The 26,139-nt window shown below is 49.7% G+C and overlaps 1 protein-coding gene across 1 annotated transcript; it reads left to right on the top strand.

The window, feature by feature from the left end:
- Positions 1-1,161: 1,161 nt before the first annotated feature.
- Positions 1,162-26,139, top strand: LOC119108168 (glycine receptor subunit alpha-2). Its single transcript, XM_037231746.1, has 5 exons — positions 1,162-1,207; positions 1,333-1,436; positions 12,193-12,304; positions 25,453-25,667; positions 25,930-26,139. Exons 1-5 carry the CDS (start codon positions 1,162-1,164, stop codon positions 26,137-26,139), a joined length of 687 nt encoding a protein of 228 aa, XP_037087641.1.

Consider the following 26,139-nt stretch of genomic DNA (forward strand, 5'->3'; position numbering starts at 1 on the left):
TCGGTCCGAACGATTCGGAGTTCCCCCGACTGCTTTTCAGCCCATGTATCATCTGTGTTGGCAGGCTGCTGCTGAGATTCTCATGCATGATGGATTTGGCGAATTACCCACTTGATACCCAGATCTGCAGCATTGAGACTGCCGTCTGTGAGTACTCTACCGTTCCAAGAAGCTGATTTAGCTGGCGCAGTTATGGCAGCGCGCGATGTATAGATGGTGTGCTACTCAGTAATACAGCGTGTGGGCCCAGGATTGCTTGCTCATTTTGAATGTTAAACAAATTAACTCCGTCCCTTCCAATCATGAGCGGTGTCTGAGGGGGATGGAGATGTGGCGAGACACATTTTCCCAGATTCAATACTTGAAGTGCATTTCCCTTTCCGTCCTGGAAATGATCGCGTGCTACCTTTTCGTGGAAATCAATAGCGCTAGTGAAGGCAACATACTGGGTGCCGCGTTAGGCCGACAGTCGACGGCAGCCACAGAATAACAACCATTAAAGTTAGAAGCACAGTGTTCGTCAGTATTGTCCTCTACTCTGGAAAAGCTGGCAGACATTGAAATGGACGGCAGTTTATTGCAATAAAAGGAAACGTACATCACTGCAATGTAGCGCTTAGCAATGCGAGTGGTATTAGCTTATAATCCATCAATCGCTGCCATTCAGTGCGGCAATATCGTCTTACGATGCACGCGTCACGTGTTTCAGTTTCAAAGACGACGCGTGAGCTGCAGCTGACCTGGTTTCACAACGACCCGATCAAGCTGTACAACAACCTCCGTCTGCCACAGTTCCAGGTCAAGCGGGGTCACGCCAGACCACTGCAGTCACGAAAACCAACTCGGTCCGTACTTATTAGGCGGCCGAGCCGGCCTACAAGCCTGATGCCCCGAGAAGGATAGCTTTGTAGCTCACTGTTGGATGATGTAAGGCGTGATCTAACGCCACCGTTGAAACATTTAAGACGAACGCACCCATACTGCATCAACGTAAGAACACCCAGAGTAACTCAACCGTCATTTGCAGCATGCGTCTATCGCACGGGACCAGCAACTCGGTCGCGCTTTCAAGCTCTTCGCTTTTCAGACATGTTTGCATTTGAAATAATGTGATAATTAAGAGCATATTGGCTGGGCAATATGATACAGCCCAATGCACCGATGTTTATTGCTGAACTGTCGCTCAAGCGCCTTGTACCCTCGGCTGGTGTGGCTGGGCTGGAGGACATTAGACCTGACGAATTATCCACTTGTCTCCCTAGCTGACTGAGATGGACGCTGATGTTTCTCGCGGTGTGTGGGGTGTTTGGTTTATTCATTGACATGTTTCAGGCAACTACAGCTGTTTGGAGGCAAAATTTCTGCTGGACAGGAACCTGGGTTATCATCTTGTGCAGTCATATATTCCCTCGTCTCTCATCGTGGTCATTTCTTGGGTAAGTAATGGGGCGCCACACACGCACACATGCGCATCGCTGTTTCGAAGTTACCTGTATGCCAACTCGGTTGGGTCATACCACTCGCAATTTTGTGGCAGCAATATCCCACGCACTTTTACAAATATTCATCCCCACATAGCTGAGTATTTCACTGAGCCTTAGTCCACCTCGCAAATACACACACGAACTCAGCGTTTTATCTGAAAAATTATGTTTTTCGTCCCATTAATCTCATGACGCGTTCGGAGTGTGTGTGAACTCAACGGATACGTGACATGACAGAGACAGAGACGGTCATGACAGCAACGAAAGCTTTCATTCCGTAAATGGTACGTACGGGAATGTCCCCCGTTTTATGTCCTTTTTAATACAGAAGCTGATTTAATGGTCCGTGTTGAGCTGATTACCAGTGGCCGGTCATTTGGTCAGAGACGGACAATACGCATGAACGGAGCTGAGGCGAGCCTTCTATGAGCCAACGTTTGTGTTTGAGCAAGGAAGCCCGCCAAGACTTAAAGGGCAGCTATAAATGAATGTATCCTTCAGAGGCGTATTAAGTGCACCTGGAATGAAACCAAAATACCCTCGCCAGGAAGCATTATTTGTCGTTGAATCTCTGTTTCCCCTAAGATGGCAGCAGATTGGTGTCATGTAATCACTGAAACATTATCACCTCACTTTCACATTATCACAATTGTCACGTCATTTCCTTCATTGCACACAAATCCTTTGATTAGTAAATATGTTTCTCAATGCGTCAGTGTCTGATTGCGTCATCTTATCTTCCACGGCATTGACTGAGAGCCAACTGACGGTCGTTGTATCTGGAAATTGTGCTCACGAACGCCAGATAGGAGCGACTCGACAATCTTTTTTTCTTGGCCCTGGACGCACCATGGCTCATGGAATGGCAGGATTTGAATTCCGTTGTTATGGCGACATGGATGTCTGGGTGACCTTTAAGTAATCTCACCTAAATAGTGTGCACATCTTCGCAGGCGTTTTACTCAGAAATAAGACGTATTTGGTCATAATTAGGGAAGTTGTAAACTGCACTGAATGATCTTCCAGATGGCTGTTTCAGTTCAAAATGTCATACAAATGTGAAACACTCCCTTTAAGGCCTTGAACCCTCGAGTTTTTACATACACCCCCGCGAGAGTGCGTGGACAATTTCATGCAGACCATTTTAACACGTGCTCGGGTGGCCAGCTAGATGCCCTTCGCCCGAGTGAGGGGTCAATTTAACCCCTCCCCTGAGATCTCGGTAACTAAGAGAGCTAGAGACACCATATCTACAGGGTGTATTGACCTGTACGTGAACTCACTTCGGTCAAAGTTTGAGGTTCCTAGGTCATGACCTTTGGGCCAATTAAGGTCAAACAAAGTCAAATTTCAGGTTGGTCTCCAAAGTGCCCCCAAAACCTAAATAGCTGTTTCTAAGCAAAAAGTCACATGCTCAGCTTAAGTCAGTAACCTTATTTGACCTTTTGAAGGTCAAGGTGACCAAAATCATACAAGGCCGTTCTGGGTTTTGCATTTGAATGAACGACAAAGATAACGCCAGGCAGTATGTTCCTAAAAAAATGCTGACCTGCTATCAATAAATTCGAAATGAGCACCAGAAACTGTCCCATACAGCAAGCCGTAGAGTAACAAAGCAGGCTGGTTTTGACCTTGATCTGACCTTTATACCTGACCTTAGGTCAAAGTAATTTGCTCATTCAATATGTGTGTTGCCTAAGAAAGCATCTTGGAGATGTATGGCTTTGTATAACACTCCGTTGTTGCATCAGACTGAACGATTCCCTAGAGATTGACTTCGCTGAAACCATGGCCTGAATTTGACCTGCCATAGATCAGCGACCTTACAAGCTACATCTAAATTTGTTGTGCCATAAGATTTACTATGCCGTTGTCTACATATATGCCAAATTTGGCGTGGCTGCGCCGCGCCGTTCGGAAACCTTCTGGAAAACATTCGGGGGGTCAATTTGACCCCCACCCTACCCGAGCGCGTGTTAAAGCCATTCAGGCATACATAACGCCATAGCGACGCAATTTAAGTGCCTCCACTTTACAGCCCAGGTTGCGCTCTGGTCCATGAGGGCGATTTCCAAATATAATGGACCTCAATTGGCGCCCAAACAATGGTGAGCCAGCCGCGCAAGCCTTAATACGCGCTCGGGCGGCCGGGTAGATACCATTCGCTCGGATGGGGGTTCAATTTGATCCCCTCCTGAGATCTCGGGAACTAAGAAAGCTAGAGACACCAAATTTACAGGGTGCCTTTACCTGCACGTGAAGTCACTTATAGTAAAGTTTGAGTCTCCTAGATTACGACCTTCAGGTCAAATAAGGTCAAACAAGGTCAATTTCCAGGCTGGTTCCTAAAGTGTCCGCAGAACCTAGGCAACTGTTTGTAAGCAAGAGGTCACAAGCCCAATTGAGGCCAGTGACCTTGTTTGACCTTTTGAAGGTCATGGTGACCAAAGTCATATAAGATTGCTCTGAGTTTTGCATTTGAACAAGCGACAAAGATTACGCTAGGAAGTATGTTCCTAAAACAAAAGGTCGACCCCGGTTATCTAAGGTCAGTGACCTGTTCTGACCTCTAAGAAGTCAATGAAAGATGCATAATGCGATTCCTGTCGTCAATAACTTTCAAATGAGCACCACAAACTACCCGATACGGCAAGTCGTAGAGTAATAAATCAGGTTGGCTTTGACCTCGGTCTGACCTTCATACCTGGCCTTAGGTCGACGTAATTTGCTCATTCAATATTTTTGTTACCTAAGAAAGCATCTCAGAGATGCATGGCTTCGTCAGACTCTCCGTTATTGTGTCAGATTGGACGATTCCCTAGAAATCGCCTTCGCTAAAGCCATGGCCTGACTTTGACCTGCCATAGGTCAGCGACCTTACAAAGTACATCTAATTTGTATATGTCAAACGATCCGCTATTTAATTGTCTACAGCTATGCAACTTGGCGGGACTACGTTGCGCCGCTAGAAAACCATTCTGGAAGAACCTTCGGGGGGTCAATTTGACCTCCACCCGAGCGTGTGTTAACCAGGAAGTATGTTTTGTGCTACATAATACAAGAAGTTCGGCATGTTTCTTCATTTTCCGGAACTTACGGAAATCAGACTTGCAATCAAATAACTTAAAGGGCTTAGGTGTAAACTTATGTAGTATTCTTTATTCAAGGATACTAAAGCAAGCATTGCATATGGTGAAATAAGCTCGCTCTTAGTTATTGATGTACTTTAAGGGAAAAGGCGGCTATAGACAACACAAATTTTCTTTTGAGTAGAAACTATCCTCAGTCCGTCATTGCCTGATTACGTTATCTAAGTGCCTTGCACAACAATGATTGGGAATCAATTGACGGCCATTATATCTGGAAATCGTGTTCACGAACACCAGGTATGAATAACCAAACAATCATTCCAGGTGTGAACGACTCGACAATTATATTGTTATCGACCTTGATCGCCGAATGGCCAATAGAATGACAGGATTTGGATAGTTCATTATGACGTCATCGATACCTTGGCGACCTTGCAATAGTGTCCCCGAAATAGTCCGCGTATCTTCGAGGGCGTGTAGCTCAGAAACTAAAGGGGTTTAGGCCCTAAGAAGGACAGAGCTGCGAACGGCACCGAACGATCTTCAGCACGGCCACTTAAGTTCAAAATTCCATACAAATGTAAGGTCTCCCTTAAGATGGATATACCCTGTAAAGTCGCTGACCCACTGCAGGTCAAAATCAGGCCGTTGCTGCCAGCGAGGCACATTTCTAGGAAATCATTCGATGCGAAGCAACAACGGAGTGTTAGATGAAACCATACATATTTGATATGATTTCCTAGGGAATGAACCAATTGAATATAGAATCACGACTAATCCCAGAGTGATGGTTAGAACGAGGTCCAGACTAATGGAAACATAAAAGGATGAACAATCCACAGAGCAAGAGCAAAGTGTATTTGGTACTTCCGCTTTTTGTGATCCTCACACACACGGTTGTCATATTGTAAAGCGCTCGTCCCGTATCAGTTTAAGAATCTTGAACACAGCACGAATACCAAAATACATATCTAGCTGCATGTGAAGCTGGCTCATCTCACTGAATCTGTCGACATTTAAGTAAATGAGCAGCAAGCCTAAGTACTTTGATAGCATCGAGTGCAAATCCTTGAACGTTTTTGCAATATCATTCACGCGTTCCGCCGTCTGCGTAAGTTTACTTATCTGTGGCGAGGTTTCACTGCGGCGGCAAAGTGCTTGCCGCTCGTTGCTGCTGTCATACCCACCTGATAACCTCGCAGACGCTGGTTGGAGATGGGCCGTCACAACTGTTGCGTAACATCCTCACGGTACCCGCGTCGCTATCGGCCGATGGCGTTGGCAGATGCTCCAGACTGCATGATGCTACCATATCTTTACAGCACGCCGGCTTTTCGAAGCCAGGCTTGAATCTCGATTTTTGGAGCGGTATGATGTGTCCGATCCCATTTTAGATAGCTGTTCCAAGTGACAGTTCAAAAATTGTTGGCTTCTTGTTGGTGAACATCGTACACGTATTTTCCCGTGTTGAGCCTATTGCCAGTGTGAATCTTACGCCTGATTCGGTAGAAATAATGTTTTCTTGCGACAAACTACAAATCTGGTATAGGGCAGAGCGGGGCAAGGAACTGGCATTTTATGAAAAAGCATTTTGTTTGAATTATAACACAGATCTCATAAAACAACGCCCCATGTGACAGATTTATCGAGGGCTTAAGTGTTTCAGGACGGGTAGCAAACGTGTTGAATGGCAGCGTGCAGAATCCGAAACACCTTGACATCAGGGGAGGATCCAGAGGAGGGTGGAGGTGGCGGGCACGGGGCCATAACCCTCCCTGGGCTCGAAGGTGCTCAAAGGCTCCGAAAGGTCCATAACAGGTTGAACGGACCCAGTTTTTTAACACAAAACACAACAAGCTTAAATATCCTTGGATCTTCAGACGACCACTAACAGTCGCATGCGGACGTAGGTGCCCGGGAGCGGACAGGGATAGGCGTTCGCTGACTGAGAGTGAGGTGATCAAATTTTAATTTTGATTGAGATTTAGTGATTGAGATTTGATTAGACTTTGTGATAGAGGTTTTCGGGCTCACTATACTGTCCAGAGCCCCTACGCTGTTACTTGGGCCCTATATGTACACTTGCTGCGTCAATCTGATCGCTAAGGAGCCTTCCAGGCTGCCCTGCATCTCTGCATTTGCTCGGGAGGTCGTACACTGCTGTTGAGGCCCTACATGCTAACTTGCCTAGGCCTCTTGACCGATCAGGGGCCATCCACAGATACTTCCCATTCGCTTGAAAGGCTCTATGCGCTATTGCCGGAGGCCACATGTTAATATGCGGGCGTACTCTCAGCTATTCAGGGCCCCTCACATCGGTATCGGGTTCTTTTCACTTACTTGGAGGGCCCTGCGTTGTTTCTAGGACCCTAAAAAAAGTGAGTGCACCTAGGCAATCGATGATTAAAGGAAAGGGGATGTTCCCCAATTGAAGAAAATTTAGGTAAGCATCAGATATGGCGGGAAAAACTTACTTGTAACTATTGGTAAGCTTTCCAGCTTCAAGTAACCTTACGTAGCGAAATTTCAAAGTTTGTAAAAATGCGCCACATTGCGTCATTGTTTCATGACGTCATGGCATGGTTTTGTGACGACAGTAATACCTGGCAGCGTCTGGCAGCCAGTCCTAACGAATACCTCGAAAAGCAAGAAAGCTGACGCCAACAATCCATTCTTGTCGCGGGCACTGTGTTCGGCGGCGGGATAGTGATTGGTTTGCTTGTGAATTTTTTTTCTTCGTACTGGTCGCAAGGGAAGCTTTGGTCGGCTGGCTGACATGCGCAACGTAGCGATCACCAGCTTTTAGGGCAGATTTTGAAAATCAAAGCACAGTATGCTACGAAGACTGTCATGAATCTCGCACCGAAACCTGCCAAGGACTGTTGAGGATGTGAATACTGTATTGTCAACTTATCCTTGCCTGCGGTGCTGTAGTCCGGACATTTATATCATGTGATGTGCACAGTGGCTACTTTATTTTTTATTTATAACTGGAAATGCAGTTGTATGCAAAAATGAAGAAATTTGTAAGACTTCTATGAATTGATTGGCAAAACATAATTATTTCTATGGTAAAAATGGTAAGGTTGAGCTGCCAAAGTTGGTTTTCTTTGCCTGGGATTCTTTATGCAATTATTATTGAGCCCAGATATAACTATTGTAGGGCAACAGAATTCTTACTGTTGATAGTGTTTTGGCGTTGTTAGGTCAGTTGTTACCAATCATTCATAAATTATAATTCGTTATCACATACGCTTGACATAGAATAGTCAGCCAAAGTGATACATTGTGTAATGGCACGGGTCAACGGTGTCACTGTGGTACTACCTCAGTGCTATGCTGTGGCATGACATAATGAACAATGATATGGTTTTTGTATTGCAATCCCTGCTGCTTTTACAATAAATTACATTATGAAAAGATGAATCAAGCATGCATTCTTGTATTAACTCCGCATCTGACATATTAGTGACCAAAAAACGCATGATGATGTAACAAATCGCTTCCAGCAAGGCGCACAACCAATACGTGGCATCTCTTGGTCACCCTGTTTTGGGAATCCACAAAACATAGATGAAAAAGGTGCAAACATGTCTTCTGCTTCCACAGCCCTGCAACATGCTGCAGTCATCAGGTTGCTTGACTAAAAATATTGTTCACGCATTTATTGTTCTGTACTGTCGACTTATCGTTGCCTGCAGTGCAGTAGTCGTGACATTGATATCATGTGATGTGCACGGTAGTTTCTTTCTTCATTATTTTTAATTGGAAATGTAGTTGCATGCAAACAGTGATAAATCTGTAATATTGCTGTGAATTGATTGCTCAAGCATTGTTATTGCTATGGTGGGGATGATAAGGGTGATCTACCAAGAACGTTTTTCTTGCTTAGGATTATTTAAGCAATTACTAGTTAACCCTGGTATAGCCATTGTGGTGCAACAGCACCCTCTCTAGTGATAGCCCTTTGTGTTATTAAATCAGTTGTTACCAGTCATTTATAGGTTATAAGCTGCTGTCTCATAGGCTTGACATAGGGTCGTCAGCCAATGTTTAATGGCGCGGGTCACGGGTACAATGGCACGGGTACCTTGTGTAATGGCACGGGTCAACAGTGTCATCATGACACTACGTGAGTGCGGTACTGTGGCATGGCATAATGAACAGTAATTTTTTGTACTGGAATCCCGGCTGCTTTATTAACTCCGCATCTGACATACGACTGACCAAAAACACATGATGCAATGTACAAATCACTTTCAGCAAAGCACACAACCAATAAGTGACATCTCTTGCTCAGTCTGTTTTGGAAATCCGCAAAACATGGGTGACAAAGATGCAAACATGTCTTTTCCTTCCACAGCCATGCAACATGCTGCAGGCATCAGGCTGCTTTACTAAAAAGTGCTGCTCATGCAAGTAATATACATGTATAACAAGAGAATATCGCATGCAGTTAAATGACACTGCAAACCTGCTGACATTGCACAATGCTGGATGTATGACAAGTGCATGTAGTTATGGTACGACGGGCGAGATGCAAGGAGGCGATGAAGCTGCCGGTGCACACAAGGCTCATGATAAGAATATGATATAGTGCTATCCAAGAAACCAACAGTAATACTTCACCTTTCCCAGCACCCAGTATCTCACACAAGTTCCTTTGACCATGACAATGATGACTCACAAGCAATACTTGCCTGCATACGAAATTTGTTAACACAATAGTAGGTGCATCAACTTGCACAACTCTGGAGACATCACATCATATATATATATATATATATATATATATATATATATATATATATATATATATATATATTTGCTGCAATGTTTCCCTAATTTTATATTGCCTACCTAACCCATAAACCCGCGCAAGATTCTTTGTTTCGGTGCACACGGCGCCAACCGAGCTGTCCGTAAAAAATACGTGAGTATAAGAAGAAAGAACATCAGTAGGAGAAAAAATACAGAGTTGCCGTTGCGTCTTCTTTTTAAAACTTTCGGGAGAGAGCCATTCTTTTTTTGATGTCGTGTTTTTTTTTGCAGACATTAGCGTTCTTTTTTTACAACTTTGGCCCATGGCCCACATATAAGGAAAAACACCCCGTTGCCGCAAAACCCAAATTTGCTCCCGTTTACGTTCGCCACACGCATTCACCAGCAAAATCTTACTGACAACCAATCACCTTCCGCGGATTGTATCATATGTGCCGCATCATCGCTTTTGCGAGTGTATCAGCGGCCATGTTGTTTTCAACCAAAGCAAGAAAACAGCCTGCAATGTTACGAAGATCTTATAACGTTCCTACAACAGCATCATTGGGGTTTGTCTCCGAAATAATCCCTCAATAAACCTTTCGCCACTTTTGCGGGCGTGAAACTCAGGAACCAGAGGGCTGTGGATTTCCAAAAGGGCATGGCCGTGAACTGTATCAAAAGGTCCTCAAGATGGCCATTTCAGTTCAAAACCCCACATACAGGTGGAACGTTCTTTTTAAGGGCCCTCTTCATTGATCAAAATCTCTTTTCCTTTTCCTCATTTACTGAGGACCTGGATCCGTACCCGGACCCACACACGGACCCGCACGGCGGATAAGACTTGTTATAGAACAATTTGAAAAAACATAATGGAGTATGTGAATGCAAGTAAACGTTTAAATTCACGGATAGATATACAAGAGCACCATGAGAAAGAGCCAAAACACGAGCACATGGCGATATTAGGCTCAACAAACACTTCAAGCACTGTGCTGCCATGTCCGGTGAGTTTCAAGTGCTACGCATGTTGCGGATGCAATTCTGCATGGCTTACTTGGCAGCATCACAACGGCATGCAGACATTCCACAAGGCAATCAAACAATGATGTATGTGGGGAAGATATTAATTAAATAACATCCACTTTAAATCCAAACTCGGAGATTTTCAAACAATAGGATGTTTGGACACTTTGGAAGGACACCTGGTCGCTTATCATATTTTGAATTGGACTTTGGGGGCAAGAACTTCCAGGCAACGGCACCTCTGCTCCACTCGCAGCTCCCGCGAATTTGGATACTACGTACGTGCTGGGTTACCGTGCCTATAGTAACTCGGTGACCAAAGTTAGCATTTAGCAGGTGAAAATGGCCCTAAAGCCTTTCGGATTGTTTTGATATTCAACTTTATAATCGGCGCCAGGCACTACCCTCGGCGGCGTGTTCCTAAAAGCAAAAACTTGATCGAAGTCCTTTGATGTCAGCAACCTTCCCTGATCACCATGAAGTCAAACTAAAAATTGTAAAAATTGTGTGAACGTTGTTATGATCCAGGAATTCGAAATGATCGTCAAAAACTATCCCATAAAGCCAATTTGCCAGTAATAATGCGCACTAGAGACGCTACATATTTTGACTAAAACATGCCCCTGCGTAATCATTGAAGCTCTCTTAGCGCATTATAAACAAAACAACAGACACAAAGTCAAATGCCATACCATGCGGTGAGAAAATTTGTTTTTGGCTGCGTAAATGTGACGTCATGCTGCTGTGCGAGGCACGATTACCAATAGAACTAGCTTTCGTATTTTTCCAGTATGGATAAAAAAGGGAGGTTTGGTGCCATCTGGCGTTTTGGCGATATGATATGAAGGCGTACTAGATAGGCGTAGTTATGCGCCTGTAAACCAGGTGCCACTGTAACTGTCGAATGGCATGTGTAGGTGTGTTGTGCCTAACTTGGAGTATGAACATGTTAGGTCATGTACTCATGCTTTTATGTTATTGACACCAGGAACGATTTTAGTCTCTGTGATGTTGTGATGCTTGTGGATTATCGACCAAAACAACTATGATATGACTAGTAATATAATGCTCCTCGTTTATTGTGGTCTTCGTGCAAAACTGCATACAGCTGAGTGTTATATAGCGCCCACCGGTTTATGGCAACTTTTACACATTTTGCACTGAAAAATAGGAAATCATGTAACTTAAGGGTATTACTTTTATATCCAGTAACTTAAGTGCACAGTGATTGACCACATTTACTGTTAAAATTTTAAGAAGTCTGTCTCGTAGAAACGGATTGGCACAGATGCATTTCATGACATTTCTGGTATTGGCGATTAGACTAGATTGGATTGAAAAATCTGGGAAAAGAAAAGTAGCGGGACGCTTGGATCTTGATTAGCCTGACCGGACTTGACCGTATCGTGAAGATCCAAATCGTGAAGTGCTATACCGGACCACCTCTTGCCAACGATAGCTACTAGTGTGATGTCACCAATATGTGGAAACATCGTCACTGGAGCATTGGCGGTCGCGGCGTCCGACGTCACCGTTCCCAGAGGCACGAGACAAAGTTCTCCGACTGTTAAATCTTGTGCTCGCAACATGGGAACTGTGGCCCAACTACCACGTAGTTAGTACAATTACGGTGGGCTGATAGTTGCATATGGAAGAGCAACACGTGTCCTCGTCCCCGTGACGTGTGCGAGGTGCCTTGCTGTCAAGTTCCATTTTGTTCAAGAACGCTGAAATGTACTCGTAACTGTTGCCTTCGTCGTTGAACTCGTAACTGTCGTTTACTGACGTGTGCTGTCATGTCCTCTGACGTCCTCTGACGTGCGCTGCTGCAGGTGTCGTTTTGGCTGGACGTGGACGCCATCCCGTCGCGGGTAACGTTGGGCGTCACTACGCTGCTCACCATCTGCTCCGAGAGCTCCGGCACCCCGGACAAGATGCCGCCAGGTCAGAGCTCCACATACATCTGACTGAGGGCTGCCGCAGACACGGTAAGGCCGCGACGTTTGCGAACACGTGGTCCCCGGATCACAGAAATGATGTCAGCCTATTGAGGGAAGGAGATGTTGAACTTCGTCTTTGACCTACTGTGGGCGCGGTTGACATCATACCGCCGGGAGTCAAGACTGACGACCGGAAGGCGTCACTGATATCTGCTTGCAAAAAGGATCGATGGGATTCCAATTTCGCCAGAAGTTGACGATGTCCGTGGGAATTTTCAACCTTCGCCCTATTTTTGTCTGCTAGTCGTCCGTAGACCAGTTGATTAAGCGTTGCAATTAACTCGCATTTTTTCTCAGATCGAGCTGCACAAAATGATGAATTGTGAAGCTTCTGCATTTGACAGCTGTTGTAACACAGAAGTCTATATAAAGAGAGGGGTATGTGCCTCGTGAGCTTGTACAAAACTCTGTCAGATATGCGCGAAACCAGTTGTTCATGTAATAATACAGCGACACTGCGCTGGCCAAACGGCGGCACCACAGTGCACGACGGGATGACGCTTTGTATCGCATTCGTTCGTAACAAACTTCTTTGTTTGCAAAACTTGGCGCTCTGATATTTGTATCGCGGTACATCTTGCGCGGAACTTCTTGCACAAATGGTGGTATACAAGTGTTCGTGTCGCAAATCCTCGCACGCAGAAATGTGTATCCTCAAAACGAGGTCCCCGCACATGTTTTCATCCGCAAAATTTTGTGTGCACAATTCTTTGTATGGCATTTCATTGCGTGCGCATTCCTTCATGCCGCTTTTCGTTGTGCTGCTTTTCTCCGCACACGCATTGCTTCGTATCGCATTTCTTTGTGTACCCGATTTGTCGTATTGCATTTCGTCGTGCTGCACTTCTTAAAGCGAATTTTTGTTACATTGCATTCCCTACGGTACGAAGTCATTCGCATGGAAGGAACAATCCAAGTATGCGTATGTCATGTGCGTGAGTTGTCGGGCAAGCCATACATAGCGCACAAATTAATCGTGCATAATAAAATGTCGTGCGGCACAGCATGTACGCATTTCTGTGCGTGCATGCATCCCTACCGTACGCACTAGCCTACACCGTACCCGACATAGGCATTTTGGACCCTGCCAGCCCAAAAATTGCCGATATGAAGAATGGCATGCGAAAAATTGGATGTGCCGAAAAATGGCGATAAAAACACAAAAAACTAACAGCGCGAAAAAAACAAAAAATGACGTGCCAAGAGTTGCTTATGCGAAAAAATTGATGATAGTACAAAATAATCGTATTCTTAGGTATGTGGTAGGAAGTATCGCGTGCATAGGAATGCGATATGAAGAAATGTGTATGCTGTAATCAATGCGATGAGAAAAATTATTTGCGTGAATTTTCAGGGATACAAAGATTAATTAAAGATATTTTTTGCCTGAATATATACGCTTACGAACATTTCATGCGCTCTCAAAGATCCGTGCACGAAGAAATGCGTTACAAAGTTACGCTACACGACGCGCTGCGTACGCGATTATAACACCAGAAAACGCGACTGAATGCCCCAAAGCATACAATAAATATGTTGCTGTGATCGAATTTCGGACACAAACGAGCTGTCCAGACTTCCAAACGGGCTCATTTCACTTCAAACATGGCGACAACCATAGGCGATGCTGGGGATTTTTATTTAGTAGTAGATATTTATTGATGTTAAGCAGTGTTTTAGCAGGCCGGCGGCGGCCAGACATTTTGTGCAGTGGCCGGTGGCCGGCGGCGGTAGCGCGGCGGCGGCGGTTTTTGTAGTAGTGCGCGAGGGGGTGGTCCGGATGTTCAGGTGCCCCTCCCGAGGAGATTGAGGGGCTGGCCAGGGAAATGGAGGATTGGAAGTGTGTGTTCAGTGAGTTTTTCGTAACATTTTTTGGTGCCGAAACCCGGGACGTAAGAAACTGAAGTTTAAGCTTTTGTTATTTTGCTGAGTTGTTCCGAGTGCCCCTGTCAAGGTGAGTGTAAGCCCGGATGCTTTCAAGAAGCGAACAGCAACCAGAGGTTGGCTGACCAGGTCGGTGAGGAAACTGAGGGAATTCTGGAAGATAAACAACCAGACCAAGATGCCCTCAGGCCGCTAAACTTGAATGCGAGAAGGGGCTCCAGATTCTGGATGAGGCCCAGTCTGAGGTGGAGGTATGCTTTGAGGCAGAGGTTGAGATACTTAATGATATTGAGGGTGCGGCCGACCTGAGAGACGGGGTGATGTCGGTTCTGGATAAGACTGGTGGAGCCCGGGAGCGGGACAGTAGGGCTGGGTCAGTGGGCTCACTGAGCAGGGGGGGAGGGGGGCATCTGAGGCTTCCAAGGTTGGAGCTCCCGAGATTCAGAAGGGATGTCATCAAGTGGCAGTCCTTTTGGGAGAGCTTTGAGGTGTCCGTCAATAATTCGGAGCTGCCTGATGTGACCAAGTTTGCGTATCTTCGGTCCGTGCCGGCTCGACAAGAGAAGAAGAGGGGGCAGCAATAGAGGACACCAGCAGCAGCAGCTCTGCAATCAGGGCCAGGCCACGGTGTGGTTTCTGTGGGCAGACACACCAGTTTGAGATGTGTCTGAAGCCAAAGCCCCTGTCAATACCAGAGCGCAGAGATGCTATCAGGCAGGCTGGGCTGTGTTTTCGGTGCCTGAGAAGTGGACATGTGGCTCGCAGGTGTGACAAAGTGTGTGCTAAGTGTGAAGGACGTCACAGTGTTTTGTGCTGCCTAAAACGGCTTGGTGGTGGGGCGCAGAGTGTTCAGGGTGTCACAGGAGGCATGAAGCAGGGAGCCCCCAGCAGTGACTCAGGCCCAGCACATTGTCCGTCATTGCCCTGTAAGAGTCGTGGTCCTGAAAGGAGATGTACAGTGCTGCCAACTGCTCGTGTGACTGTAGTGGGTCAAGGAGGCGGCGTGTAGAGGCCACAGTGCTGTTTGACACGGGTAGTGACGGGACCTATGTCAGCGAGAGGCTTGTGAAGCGAGCAGAGCCTGTGTGGGTAGGATCTGAAAGTGCCTCGTATGCCGCGTTTGGGGGAACTGGCTCATCAGCTGAGCACAGGGATGTGTACCGTGTTGACATGTTCGGTTCCAACATGGCCTCACCCTCTGTCCTTACCATCAAGGCCATCAGGATCCCTGTCATCTGCACCCCTCTCCAGCGCCCTGTCTTGCCAGCTGGAGTTCTTCAGTCCTTCAGCCACTTGGAGCTGGCTGACCCGCCCTCAGACAGACAGCTGACGGTGGACATACTGGTGGGGATGGACTGCTATTGGGATCTTGTGAAACATGGTGAGATGAGGCTCGATGGGGGACCCGTGGCACAAGAAACCTCCCTGGGGTGGGTTGTCTCCGGAAAGATGAGTGCGCTGCCGACAGTTGGTGCCACCAGTCAGCTGCTCTGCCTTGGAGATATCCACGAGCAGTCCCTCCACAGGTTGTGGTCACTCGAGGGCATCGGTGTTAGTTATCCAGAGGTGGGGGACTCGGAGGTGATGAAGGAGTTCAGCGCCTCAGTGGTAAGGGCTGGTGGCAGGTATGAGGTCGCCTTGCCGTGGAAGGCAGGCGGCGCTGGTCAGCTGCCGGACCACAGACTTGCCGCTGAGGCGCGTCTGACGGGTCTGTCTCGCCGGTTGGCGAGAGACCCGGAGCTGGGAGTGGCCTATGCAGAGGCGCTCAAAGGGATGGACCAGGCAGGTGTGATTGAGGAGGCTCCCAGCCACGAGCTGGATGGTCCGCACCCGAGGGTCTACCTGCCCCATCATCCTGTCGTGAAGGGGTCCAGTGAGTCGACACGGGCGAGGCTGGTCTTCGATGCATCCGCAGGTCCGGTCCCAGTGGCGTCTCGCTCATTGACTGCCTGGAGGTGGGACCGTGCCTCATCCCGAGTCTGGTGGGTGTGCTGCTGAGGTTTAGGCGTTGGCGGGTCGCAGTGACAGCCGACATGAGCAAAGCCTTCCTTCAGATCAGTCTCAGGAGAGAAGACAGGGACGTCCACAGGTTTCTGTGGATCCATGACGGTCGGAAACGTGTGATGCGCTTTCGGAGGGTGACGTTCGACGTTAGCAGCAGTCCGTTCCTGTTGGACGCCACCATCCGGCATCACCTGTCCACGTGTGTTCCGTCCCGTGCGATAACTGAGATGGCCGAGAACTTTTATGTGGATGACCTCTCAAGTGCGGATTCGGAGGATGAGGCCAGCTCTCTATTTACTGAGGCCCAGGTCGTGATGTCTGGAGTGGGGATGACACTGACCAAGTGTAACTCCAACAGCGCAGTAGCATTTGACAGGACCCACGCAGCCACCGGCAGCGGCGAGCGCGACAGCACCAAGGTTTTGGGGGTTATGTGGAACCCAGGCGAGGACACTTCTTCGTTTGAGGGTCTGGCGGTTCCCGCTGACCTGACTCCGACCAAACGAGTGGTGCTGAGCTGCATAGCTCGGCTGTTTGATCCACCGGGGTTCGTGGCGCCTTTCGTGATGGTGGCGAAGAACCTGTTCTAGGAGCTGTGGCAGCTGGGGTTCGACTGGGACGATGCTTTCTCGGCGGACCGCAGCCTGGTCTTCTCGAACTGGCTGAGCGGTACTGGGACCCTGAAACAGCTGCGGATCCCGCGCTGCTATTCGAGCCGCGACTGGCGTCTCGGTGAGGACGTGTCGCTGCACGCCTTCGGTGACGCGTCTCCAAAGGGGTGCGGAGCGGCGGCGTATCTCCGTACCGCCCGGCCAGACGGCTCCGGTGAGGTCTCGCTGGTTTTGGCTAAGGCACGGCTCGCACCACTGAAGCGGGTCACGCTGCCGCGGCTCGAGCTTCTGGGGAGCCTGCTGGCCGCGCGTCTGGCCGCACTCTTGCGGTGGGCTCTGCGGCTTCCCGAGGACACGGTGACTCGGCGCTGGGCCGACTCGATGATCGCACTGGGATGGATACGTGGTGAGTCTCAGCGGTGGAAGCAGTTTGTCGCTAACCGAGTGACTGAGATACAAAGTTTGACGGCTCCGTCCGACTGGTCGCACTGTCCAGGTGAGGAGAGCCCGGCCGACCTGACAACCCGTGGGCTGTCAACAGAGGAGCTGGTTTGATCACGGCTGTGGTTCAGTGGTCCGAGCTGGCTCGCCTCGCCCCAGGGTTGTCCCGGCGCTTGCGAGGCGTCGCTGCCTCGTGGCGAGCTGCCTGAGTCAGTTCAGCTGACAAGCGCGGCAGTAGAGGATGATTCGGCGTCAGCCGAAGGTGACGACGGCCCCTGTCTGGTGGCTGGTGTGGGTGATCAGCCAGTGTTTGACGCCGCCCGCTGGTCATCCCTGTCGAAGGCTGTCAGAGTTGTGGGCTGGGTGCGCCGATTTTGTAACAACGGGCGGAGCGCGCGTAGAAATGCACCCTCGCTGACCTGTCCTCCGACGAGATCGTGTGAGCCCGACACTTGCTCCTGGGAGAGGAGCAGCGACAAGCGTTCGCAGCAGAACTGAGAGCGCTACAGGAGAGCAGGGAGGTTCCGAGGAGTTCCAGCGTGTACAGGCTGACTTCATTCATTGGTGAGGAGGGGCTCCTGAGAATCAAGAGTAGACTGCAGAAGTCTGAGCTGTCGCATGAGGAGCGGCACCCGGATCTGCTTCCGAAGAGCCAGGTCGCTGAGTCGTTGGTTCGGGACCAGCACCGGCTCATGAGCCACTGCGGTTTGTCGACGCTCATGACTGCAGTCCTAGCGGCGTACTGGGTTGTGGGCTTACGCTGTCTCGCAAACCGAGTAAAGCGTCTCTGTGTCAGCTGTCCGAGGCAGGACGCTCAAGCCTGCAACGAGCCGGCAGCACTGCTGCCGCGCGACAGGATGGCGCGAGCCCCACCGTTCGTGGTCACTGGTGTGGATTTCGCGGGGCCGATTGTCGCTGTGGACTGTCCCCGCCAGAAGCTCTACGTGTGCCTGTTCACTTGTGCTGTGACGCGCGCGGTGCACCTCGAGATGACGGGGTCGTTGTCGCAGGACGAGCTCCTGATGGCTTTCAAGCGGTTCGCGGCCAGGAGAGGCCTCCCGTCCGTGGCGTACTCAGATAACGCACGGACGTTCTTGGGAGCTGACGCGATGATGACCCGATACTTCAGACATCTGGCTCCTCAGTGGAAGTTTATCGTGCCGTACTGACTGTGGTGGGGCGGCTGGTGAGAGCGACTGGTGCGCTCTGTAAAGGTAGGACTGCGAAAGTCGCTGGGCACCAGGTGTCTCACTCGAGTAGAGTTGGAGACTGTGCTGATGGAGGTGGAGTCATGTGTCAACTCGCGACCGCTGACGCAGGTGACTGACTCGGTGGACAGCTGACGCCCAGTCATTTCCTGGCGGGACGTGGCGCCGGCTTCCAAGCCAGGGTGCTGGAGGATGCAGTGTCCGTGACCAGTAAGATGCTGTCCGACAGAGCCCGTATGCGCGAGAGACGGTTGAACCGATTTTGGTCGGTGTAGAGGAATGAGTATCTGCGGACCCTCGCTCAGTCGGTCCGCAAGTTCAGGTCCCACGGTAAGCTGAGGCTGGGGTCAGTGGTCCTTATCAGGGAGGACCAAGTGCCTAGTATGAAATGGGTGATCGGGGTAGTCACCAAGCTGTACTCGGGCAGTGGTGGTGTCACTAGGTCAGCGGAGGTCCGAACTAAAGGGGGCCAGCTGAGGACCCGGGCAGTCCAGCGACTGTGCGACTTGGAACTGTGTGACGATCAGTGAAGCCGTTCGTCACTCGCCCCTTCTTGTCCGCCAGGCCAAGTTTTGTGTAGTGCAGTGCCTTGTTTGTTCAGGATTGCCGTGTCAATCCAAACGCGGGGAGGATGTTGGGGATTTTCATTTAGTAGTAGATTTTCTTTGATGTTAAGCAGTGTTTTAGTAGGCCGGCGGCGGTCAGACATGTTGTGCAGTAGCAGGTGGCCGGCGGCGGCCGGCCATTTTTGTAGTAGCACGCGAGCGGGTGGCCCGAACGTTCAGATGTCTCTCCCGAGGAGAGTGAGGGGTTGGCCAGGGAAATAAAGGATTGGAAGTGTGTGTTCAGTGATTTTTTCCTAACAGGCGACGTGACTTTCGTGCGGCCCACTCGGTTGAACGGCCGAACAAACTGGTCACACCATGCATGATCACTTCACCCATAGCGCTGCTGACGGCCATAGTTGTTTATTTAGGCGCCGTGCACTGAGTCTCCAGGTTGCCGGTGGATCGAAATGTTTTGAATTGAGTACTCTTGACTGCATTTCATTTATCACACAATTTATCACGAAGTCGTTGCCGCTTAGACACAGGCGGATTCATCCTAGTAGATCTTAGTAGATCTTGCATATTTGAAAGCGGGATAAACTCTTCCGGCCGGAACCATGGTCACGCTTTCTGAAACGGCTTGTTTCTGACCAGCTTCCGATCCCCGGCACTCGCGCAGGTGACGGGGTTGGACGCTTCATTGATACCTGAGTACACCTCACTTATAACGAAGGCGTTGCAGCGGTGTTTGGCCTCCACAGTCGGGTGGTTATACACCGGGTGAGCTCAGCGATCCGTAACGTACGTGCCCTGCTTCACCAGCCGTGCGGCACCGGCGCGTCCGAGCGTCTCGAGTCAGTGGGCGGCCGGCCGTCCCCAGGGTCCGGGCCTGCGTCCCCGAGCTGCCAGCCAGCGGCGCAGACGCCACGGTAACGACCGGCCCCAGAGCGGCTGTGGTCACGCGGCGAGTGGTCGTCAACCACGGCGCCGACCGATCCCCGCGAGAGTTGAGAGGCACTGCGCAGACCGCTTCCGGTCCAGCCACGGGATACTGCGCCGACTGGTCCGCGAGGCAGGCGCGAGACACTGCGCTGACCAACCCCAGTACGGGAGTGAGACACCGCGCCGATCAGTCCTGGTACAGCCGTGAGACACTGCGCTGACCAACCCCAGTACGGGAGTGAGACACTGCGCTGACCAATCCCAGTACAGCCGTGAGACACCGCGCCGATCAGTCCCAGTACAGCCGTGAGGCGCTGCGCTTGCCAATCCCGGTGCAGCCGTGAGACATAGCGCGGACCAATCCCGGCACAGCTGTGAGACACTGCGCTGATCAATCCTGGTACAGCCGTGAGACACCACGCCGACCAATCCTGGTACAGCTGTGAGACACATTTCCGTTTGGAAGCGCATTGGTGGTTTTCTGTCCCGTCTACAGCCACCAGTTTCTTAGAGCTTAAGCTCTACTAAAAACACCCATGATTGATTTCATGGTCGTTAATCATGATCGTACTACGCTAAGTCGGGTGGCATGCGAGTCGGCTTGCATTCTGCTCTTGGTGGCGAGCGTCGCAGCGGACGTCAAGGGATGACTATATAAGCCGGCGTGATTTTGGGTGCCAGAAAAAGATCAGCACACCCTTCCAAAAGGCGCATGGAGGACCGAGATATCCTTTTCTGTACAAGCCGGCGTGATTTTTGGCGCCAGAAAAGATCAGCCTAACCTTCCAAAAGGCGCATGGAGGACCGAGGTGCCCTCTTTTCAAATGCTCTGCTTGAATGTCGTTATCATTGTGTATATCGCAAAATACGAACAATGAAGGTGGCTTCTGTCGTATACTTAATTAGACATGGCGGAACATGGCATACATTAAACAGGATAAATAGCATCCACAAATTTGTATCATTACTTGGCGTGCTGTCATGGTGTTTTAACAAAGCTTCCATTTCCGCAACCCCCCCCCCCCCCGCCGCCCAAGCACCAGTTGCACCTGTGGCTAGACTTGGTCATTTTGTTCATTAGCCGTGCCGCCATCTGAATGGCTGTCTTTTTCTGGTTGATGGCGATCGGTCGCCTTACGATGACATCCGGCTGGTCCGGTCGCGCCTTGTTCCGCTTCGTGGCACACCATTCCGCCGGGGGGGCGATGGGCCTGACACGCTCCGGGCCGGCCGGGCGGCCATCGATCGTCCGAGTCCGTGTGCGGCCGACTGCGGAAGGTGACGCCTCCGCAGCACCGCGTCCGGAATGACCCCGAAATGGCCCACGGACGGCCACATCCGCTGCCGGCCGACCCATTCCTTGGCGATAGGAGGCACTGTGTCTCATGCCGGCTGCCAGGCAGAGCGTGAGCGTGACGCAGTCCATGGACACACTGCTGTAGGGGAGAGCCGTCCAGCCCAAGCCGACGCTGTCGGCAGTCAGCTACGTACTAAGATGTGTGTACGTCCGAGGATACTTGCCGGGTGGCTCTCAATGTATGTATAGCTTTTGCTCACAACTAAGGCCTAGATAAACACGACCACCACCTCCAAGCATAGCGAGTGTGCAATGGTCGTTGAATGTAGTTGGCTATAGTTTGGCATCAGTTCCATGCAAAAATGAGATACGGATGAAAATTTCTCTCATGCCATTCACGGCACCACGTGAGATGCGCCGTTTTCAATAAATTAGGTACTTTCTGTTCGTCTGATTTGCTAGGGAAAAAGCGGCAGCCTGAAGTCATACGTGAAATGTGGCCAAGCACCCGAGGTCAGGCCTGCTGATGAGTTGCTTCAGTTGCATGCCAGACTGAAACCGGTCTGGGGAAGAACGACATTTGAAAACTGATATATTTCTTACTTCCTCTTTTCATATTAATATTCTCTAAATGCATTGCGCATTGCACGGACACATCAGCTCATCGCGGAGTGCATTTTCACAATGCGTTCCAGAGCAGTCCACCGTTTTGAGTAAAATCCACTCGCAAATCATACTTCATGCAGTCGTTACTTCTTGCAACTTATGCTTCGTGTAATCTCAAATGTTTTCATCAATACGATGGGCGCATGTAATTAATATCCCTGAACCCACCAAAAGGAACGTCGAAAACAAATGTATGGCATATGTATGCACACTATCGTCTCCCGAAAAGTATTTGAAATGTAGCCGTCGGCCTATAGCCGACTCGCCAATTTATGTGCTGGTGATCAACAAGTGAGTTGGTCAGTTATTAGTGTTTAATCCAGCCAAACCCGTGTTTTGGGAAAGGTCAACGCCTCAGATTCATTGAAACCATGGATTGTTCCATACGTCTCGTGTTAATTCGATCCATAGATAAGCTTGGTAGACGAGCACCGCCACCAATCACACATGAACCTACATTAGCGTACAGATACAAGTACACTTGATAGCTGGAGCTAAGCTTCTTTTGTAAACAAGATCATGTTGTCCATTCGATTCACTGCGAGCACTTTGATTCGTGGATTTCTGGGATCAGCACCCACATAAGCGACGCTTGTTATGCGTGCCGTAACCCCATCACCCGATCGTTCAATTTCCAGGTGAACAGCAGAATTTGGCGGTGGAAGTTCACCGTGCTGTAATGATCGGCGCGGACCTCTCTGCCGTCCGACGTTACTTGACATTTGACGCGGCCGGTACCACAGACCGTGGCCCAGCCCAGTCTGGGTCGAATAACGAGGGCCTCGGTGGCTCGAACCCACCGCGCCAGTACCAAGTGGATAAGCGCTTTAAGCAATTGAGCCACCGACTGCGGGGGCATGGCCTCATGCTTAATTTTTAACGGGAAATATTTTTAGAATAAACTTGAAGAAATATTGGACACGAAAATAACCCTACAACAGAATTGGAAAACAGTCCAGATTCGTGAGATATGCCAGCTTTTTGCATAATTAATTATGCTTGACCTTTGAAATAAAATGCTTTCGGTAAGTTATATAGAATATTCGTAGCCCCAAAAAGTATGTCGACAAACGCTTCAAATAGATCTTTGATCTTGAAACATCGTTTAAAAATACTCAAAATATCGTGCCGCAGAATTTTAAATTGTACGATAGATCTCGGAAGATGTAGGGCCGTGCTTAAAGAGCAATACAAATATTTGCTCGATATTTCATCAAAGTTTGGATGGGTGCCTCTGCTGTAAATGACGCAGTTGATCTTGGCAACGACGGATGAATGGCGCAATATCGTGGACGGGCAGCCGCTTGAGGGACGGATGATCACGATGGCTTGGAGCCATCTGTGACACACAGCCGATGTCGTGACTTCGCGTACAACGTTTTTGACTTGGGAAGTAAAATGCTAGGAGAGTAAAACTCGAACCCCGTCAGCTACATCGTATGAGAAACCGAGGATCGTACCCGGGTTTCGGGCAGCTTTCAAAACGCCGTTCTTAGGGACGTACCGTAGTTTTTCGGATCTTAAGTGTGCGTTAACTTCACCAGTTTCGACGTTACCACCACATTCAACACAGTACGAATTATCTGCCAATTCATGCCTGATGTGCTGCAGCAAGTGACTATACATGCTATCCGCGCCGGCGCTTGACCTGTGAGACTAGTCAAAACAGGGCAAAATGGCGGTCTTGTCAGATCTGGGTCATTGGACAAAACTGTGTGTGAGAGTGTGCAAGAACATGACACGCACGATATACTTCCGAGCGTCAAATTAGGGGCACCAAGCGTTGCCCCTTAACGTGTGATGAGGTGGACCGGCGATGGCTGAGTCTGCAGCATGCATGAGTATCAATAGCGTTGGTACACAAGGCTCCATTTAACATTATTTTGGGCAGTTCCGAACTGGCCTGCCGCGACTGCGAATGCCACGAATGGCCCGTTAGTATCGCAACATCAGAGCCGACATCCATATGTCATTGGGGCGTGGGTCGTATGCATACCGGAAGCTGGTTTGTTGATTTTTACGATTTGGTCTGATGCAACCTTGAGATCTGGTGAATTTTAGAGGCGACACGTGGCGGGATCATTGCGCGTTGTACCTTTGAAAACCTGTGCATAAATACCGAAAAAATTGCAGAAACATATTCGTATAACGATTTGTGGAATTCGAGGGCAATAGTGTGGTTCGACTTACCCTAATATGATAAAAAATTGAAGTTTCTGGGTCCGACGTGACAAAGTTGTAACCTCAGCTGGCCAGAATCTCGCATTATTTGCTAATTATCTGAAAACGAAGCACATGATTGGGTTGTAGTCAGCATGATTCATATTGGAGAAAAGATGTGAAGAAGCAAACATGTTCTTTTTCGCCCGATATTTCATTTACTGCTATTGTATCTCAAACCTCATTATCCGGTAACATAGCTGGGGTAGCCGGTGAATATTCGATAACGGCATCAGTGCAACGTTGAATCCAACCTGACGTGCTAACCATAAGAGGTACTGCGGATAACCTCGATAAATGTTGTTAAGAGGGGTTGAAAATTCATATAAATGGCCGTCTCTCGAGTTGTTCAGCTTCCTCTGACACATGAAATGACCTCACCAACGTTGACAGGGCTAACATATACATAAATCACTTCACCAATGTTGACGGGGCTGCCATATGCGTGCAGCCATATGCTAAAGGGCACAGATTACGCTACATATTTCCCAGATGCGTCACGCCACACCCCCGTCGGCGTACGTCACGGCAGACGGTCTGCTTCGAGCCGACCAGCAACCGCCGGGTGGCGGGTCTGGGGCGTGGCTCGGCTCCTGGCTGGCGCGCGCTGCCTCGGCCTGGCTGGGGCCGGGTCAGTATGTGGGCAGGCTGCAAACGGCCGGCCGCTCTTGACGGGGCTGAGAGATGGCCAGGCTGCGAACCGCCGGGCTCGGCCGCTCGCCGCTCTGGACCGGGCCGAGATGGCTAGGCAGTAGCCGCCGAGCTCAGCCGATCTGGACGGGGCCGAGGATGGGGGGTGGGAAGCTGCAACTGCCAGCCGCTAGGCTCGGCACATCGGCATCTCGATGGACATCCGGCTGACACTGTGACTGGAGCTGTGGTTCATGTTCATGTGGGATTGGGGGCGCAGTAAAATTCGCCGCGATTAAGTCGCCACCACATTATTGGCTTTTGTTGGTTGACAATCTGAACTGGAAACGACTTAGGGGTATATTCGTTGAATCTTACGTCAGACGCAATGCATTGAAATTTCCGCCACCAACAGTGCGTTAGTGTGAAATCCGGCGAGCACCATAACAATGAAACGACCCGGTCGCTTTTCTGCTGCCTTTCCAAATATACTTCCCTGGGCTGAAGAGGAACGATCAACCGCACTGGCGCCGAAAGACTCGATCTAGTTGCTGACTGCACCACTATAAGGTGTTCGCGTCCGCGCACGCGTGCATGTTAAATGTTGGAAATGACCCGACGAATGCTTCCTCATTCTGCAGTATCCTATATGAAGGCGCTGGACATCTGGATGGGCGTGTGCACCGCCTTTATCTTCACGGCGCTGCTGGAGTTCACGCTGGTGAACCAGCTGTCTCGTCCGCGGCGTCGCATGGTATGCTGGGTGATGCACGTCAAGAAGGGCATACCGGAGCGGCTGCTGCACACGCCCGACCTCTGCGAGGACTGGTGCATTGTTAGGCAGCAGCTGAAGAAGGTGCGTATTGGTCTCACTAAGTCAACCGTCAAAGGCTTTTCGGACTTAGTAAAATAATGAACACTGCTAAGTCACACTTTGACGAATAAAAAATATGTGCCCGATTGATCCCCCTTCTGACAGGCGAGCACAATGTTGTTGTCCATAACCGTTCCCGATGTGAAAATGCATATCCGAAGGCAACACACTGAGGCTCATGCGTTAGCTCGGCAGAAGTGTCCACGCCGTTTCCCGGTGGATGCCACGAGCCGTCTGCCGACAGAAGCGGGACGACCCGCCGGGCTGCGCGCTCGAGCTGGTGGAGGGTGCAGCATCCGGCGTCCGGCCGCCGGCCGAGCTGGCGCCGGTCCGCCGCTGCTACTGCCAGCGACGCATGTCGGCCGCCGGTTGCCTGGACAAGCTCAGCAGGCTCGGATTCCCGCTCGCCTTCTGCGCGTTCGGACTGTTCTACTGGATCCACTACAACAAGTAG

Source organism: Pollicipes pollicipes, unplaced genomic scaffold, assembly GCF_011947565.3.
Source record: "Pollicipes pollicipes isolate AB1234 unplaced genomic scaffold, Ppol_2.1 Scaffold_6686;HRSCAF=7923_pilon_pilon_pilon, whole genome shotgun sequence".
NCBI lineage: Eukaryota > Metazoa > Arthropoda > Thecostraca > Pollicipedomorpha > Pollicipedidae > Pollicipes > Pollicipes pollicipes.

Excerpts from the sequence above, each read along its gene's own strand:
- LOC119108168 (XM_037231746.1), top strand. The coding sequence starts at position 1,162 with ATGTTTATTGCTGAACTGTCGCTCAAGCGCCTTGTACCCTCGGCTG. Across the intron at positions 12,305-25,452 it reads CCCGGACAAGATGCCGCCAG|TATCCTATATGAAGGCGCTG; the intron begins GTCAGAGCTCCA and ends CTCATTCTGCAG. Across the intron at positions 25,668-25,929 it reads TTAGGCAGCAGCTGAAGAAG|AAGCGGGACGACCCGCCGGG; the intron begins GTGCGTATTGGT and ends GTCTGCCGACAG.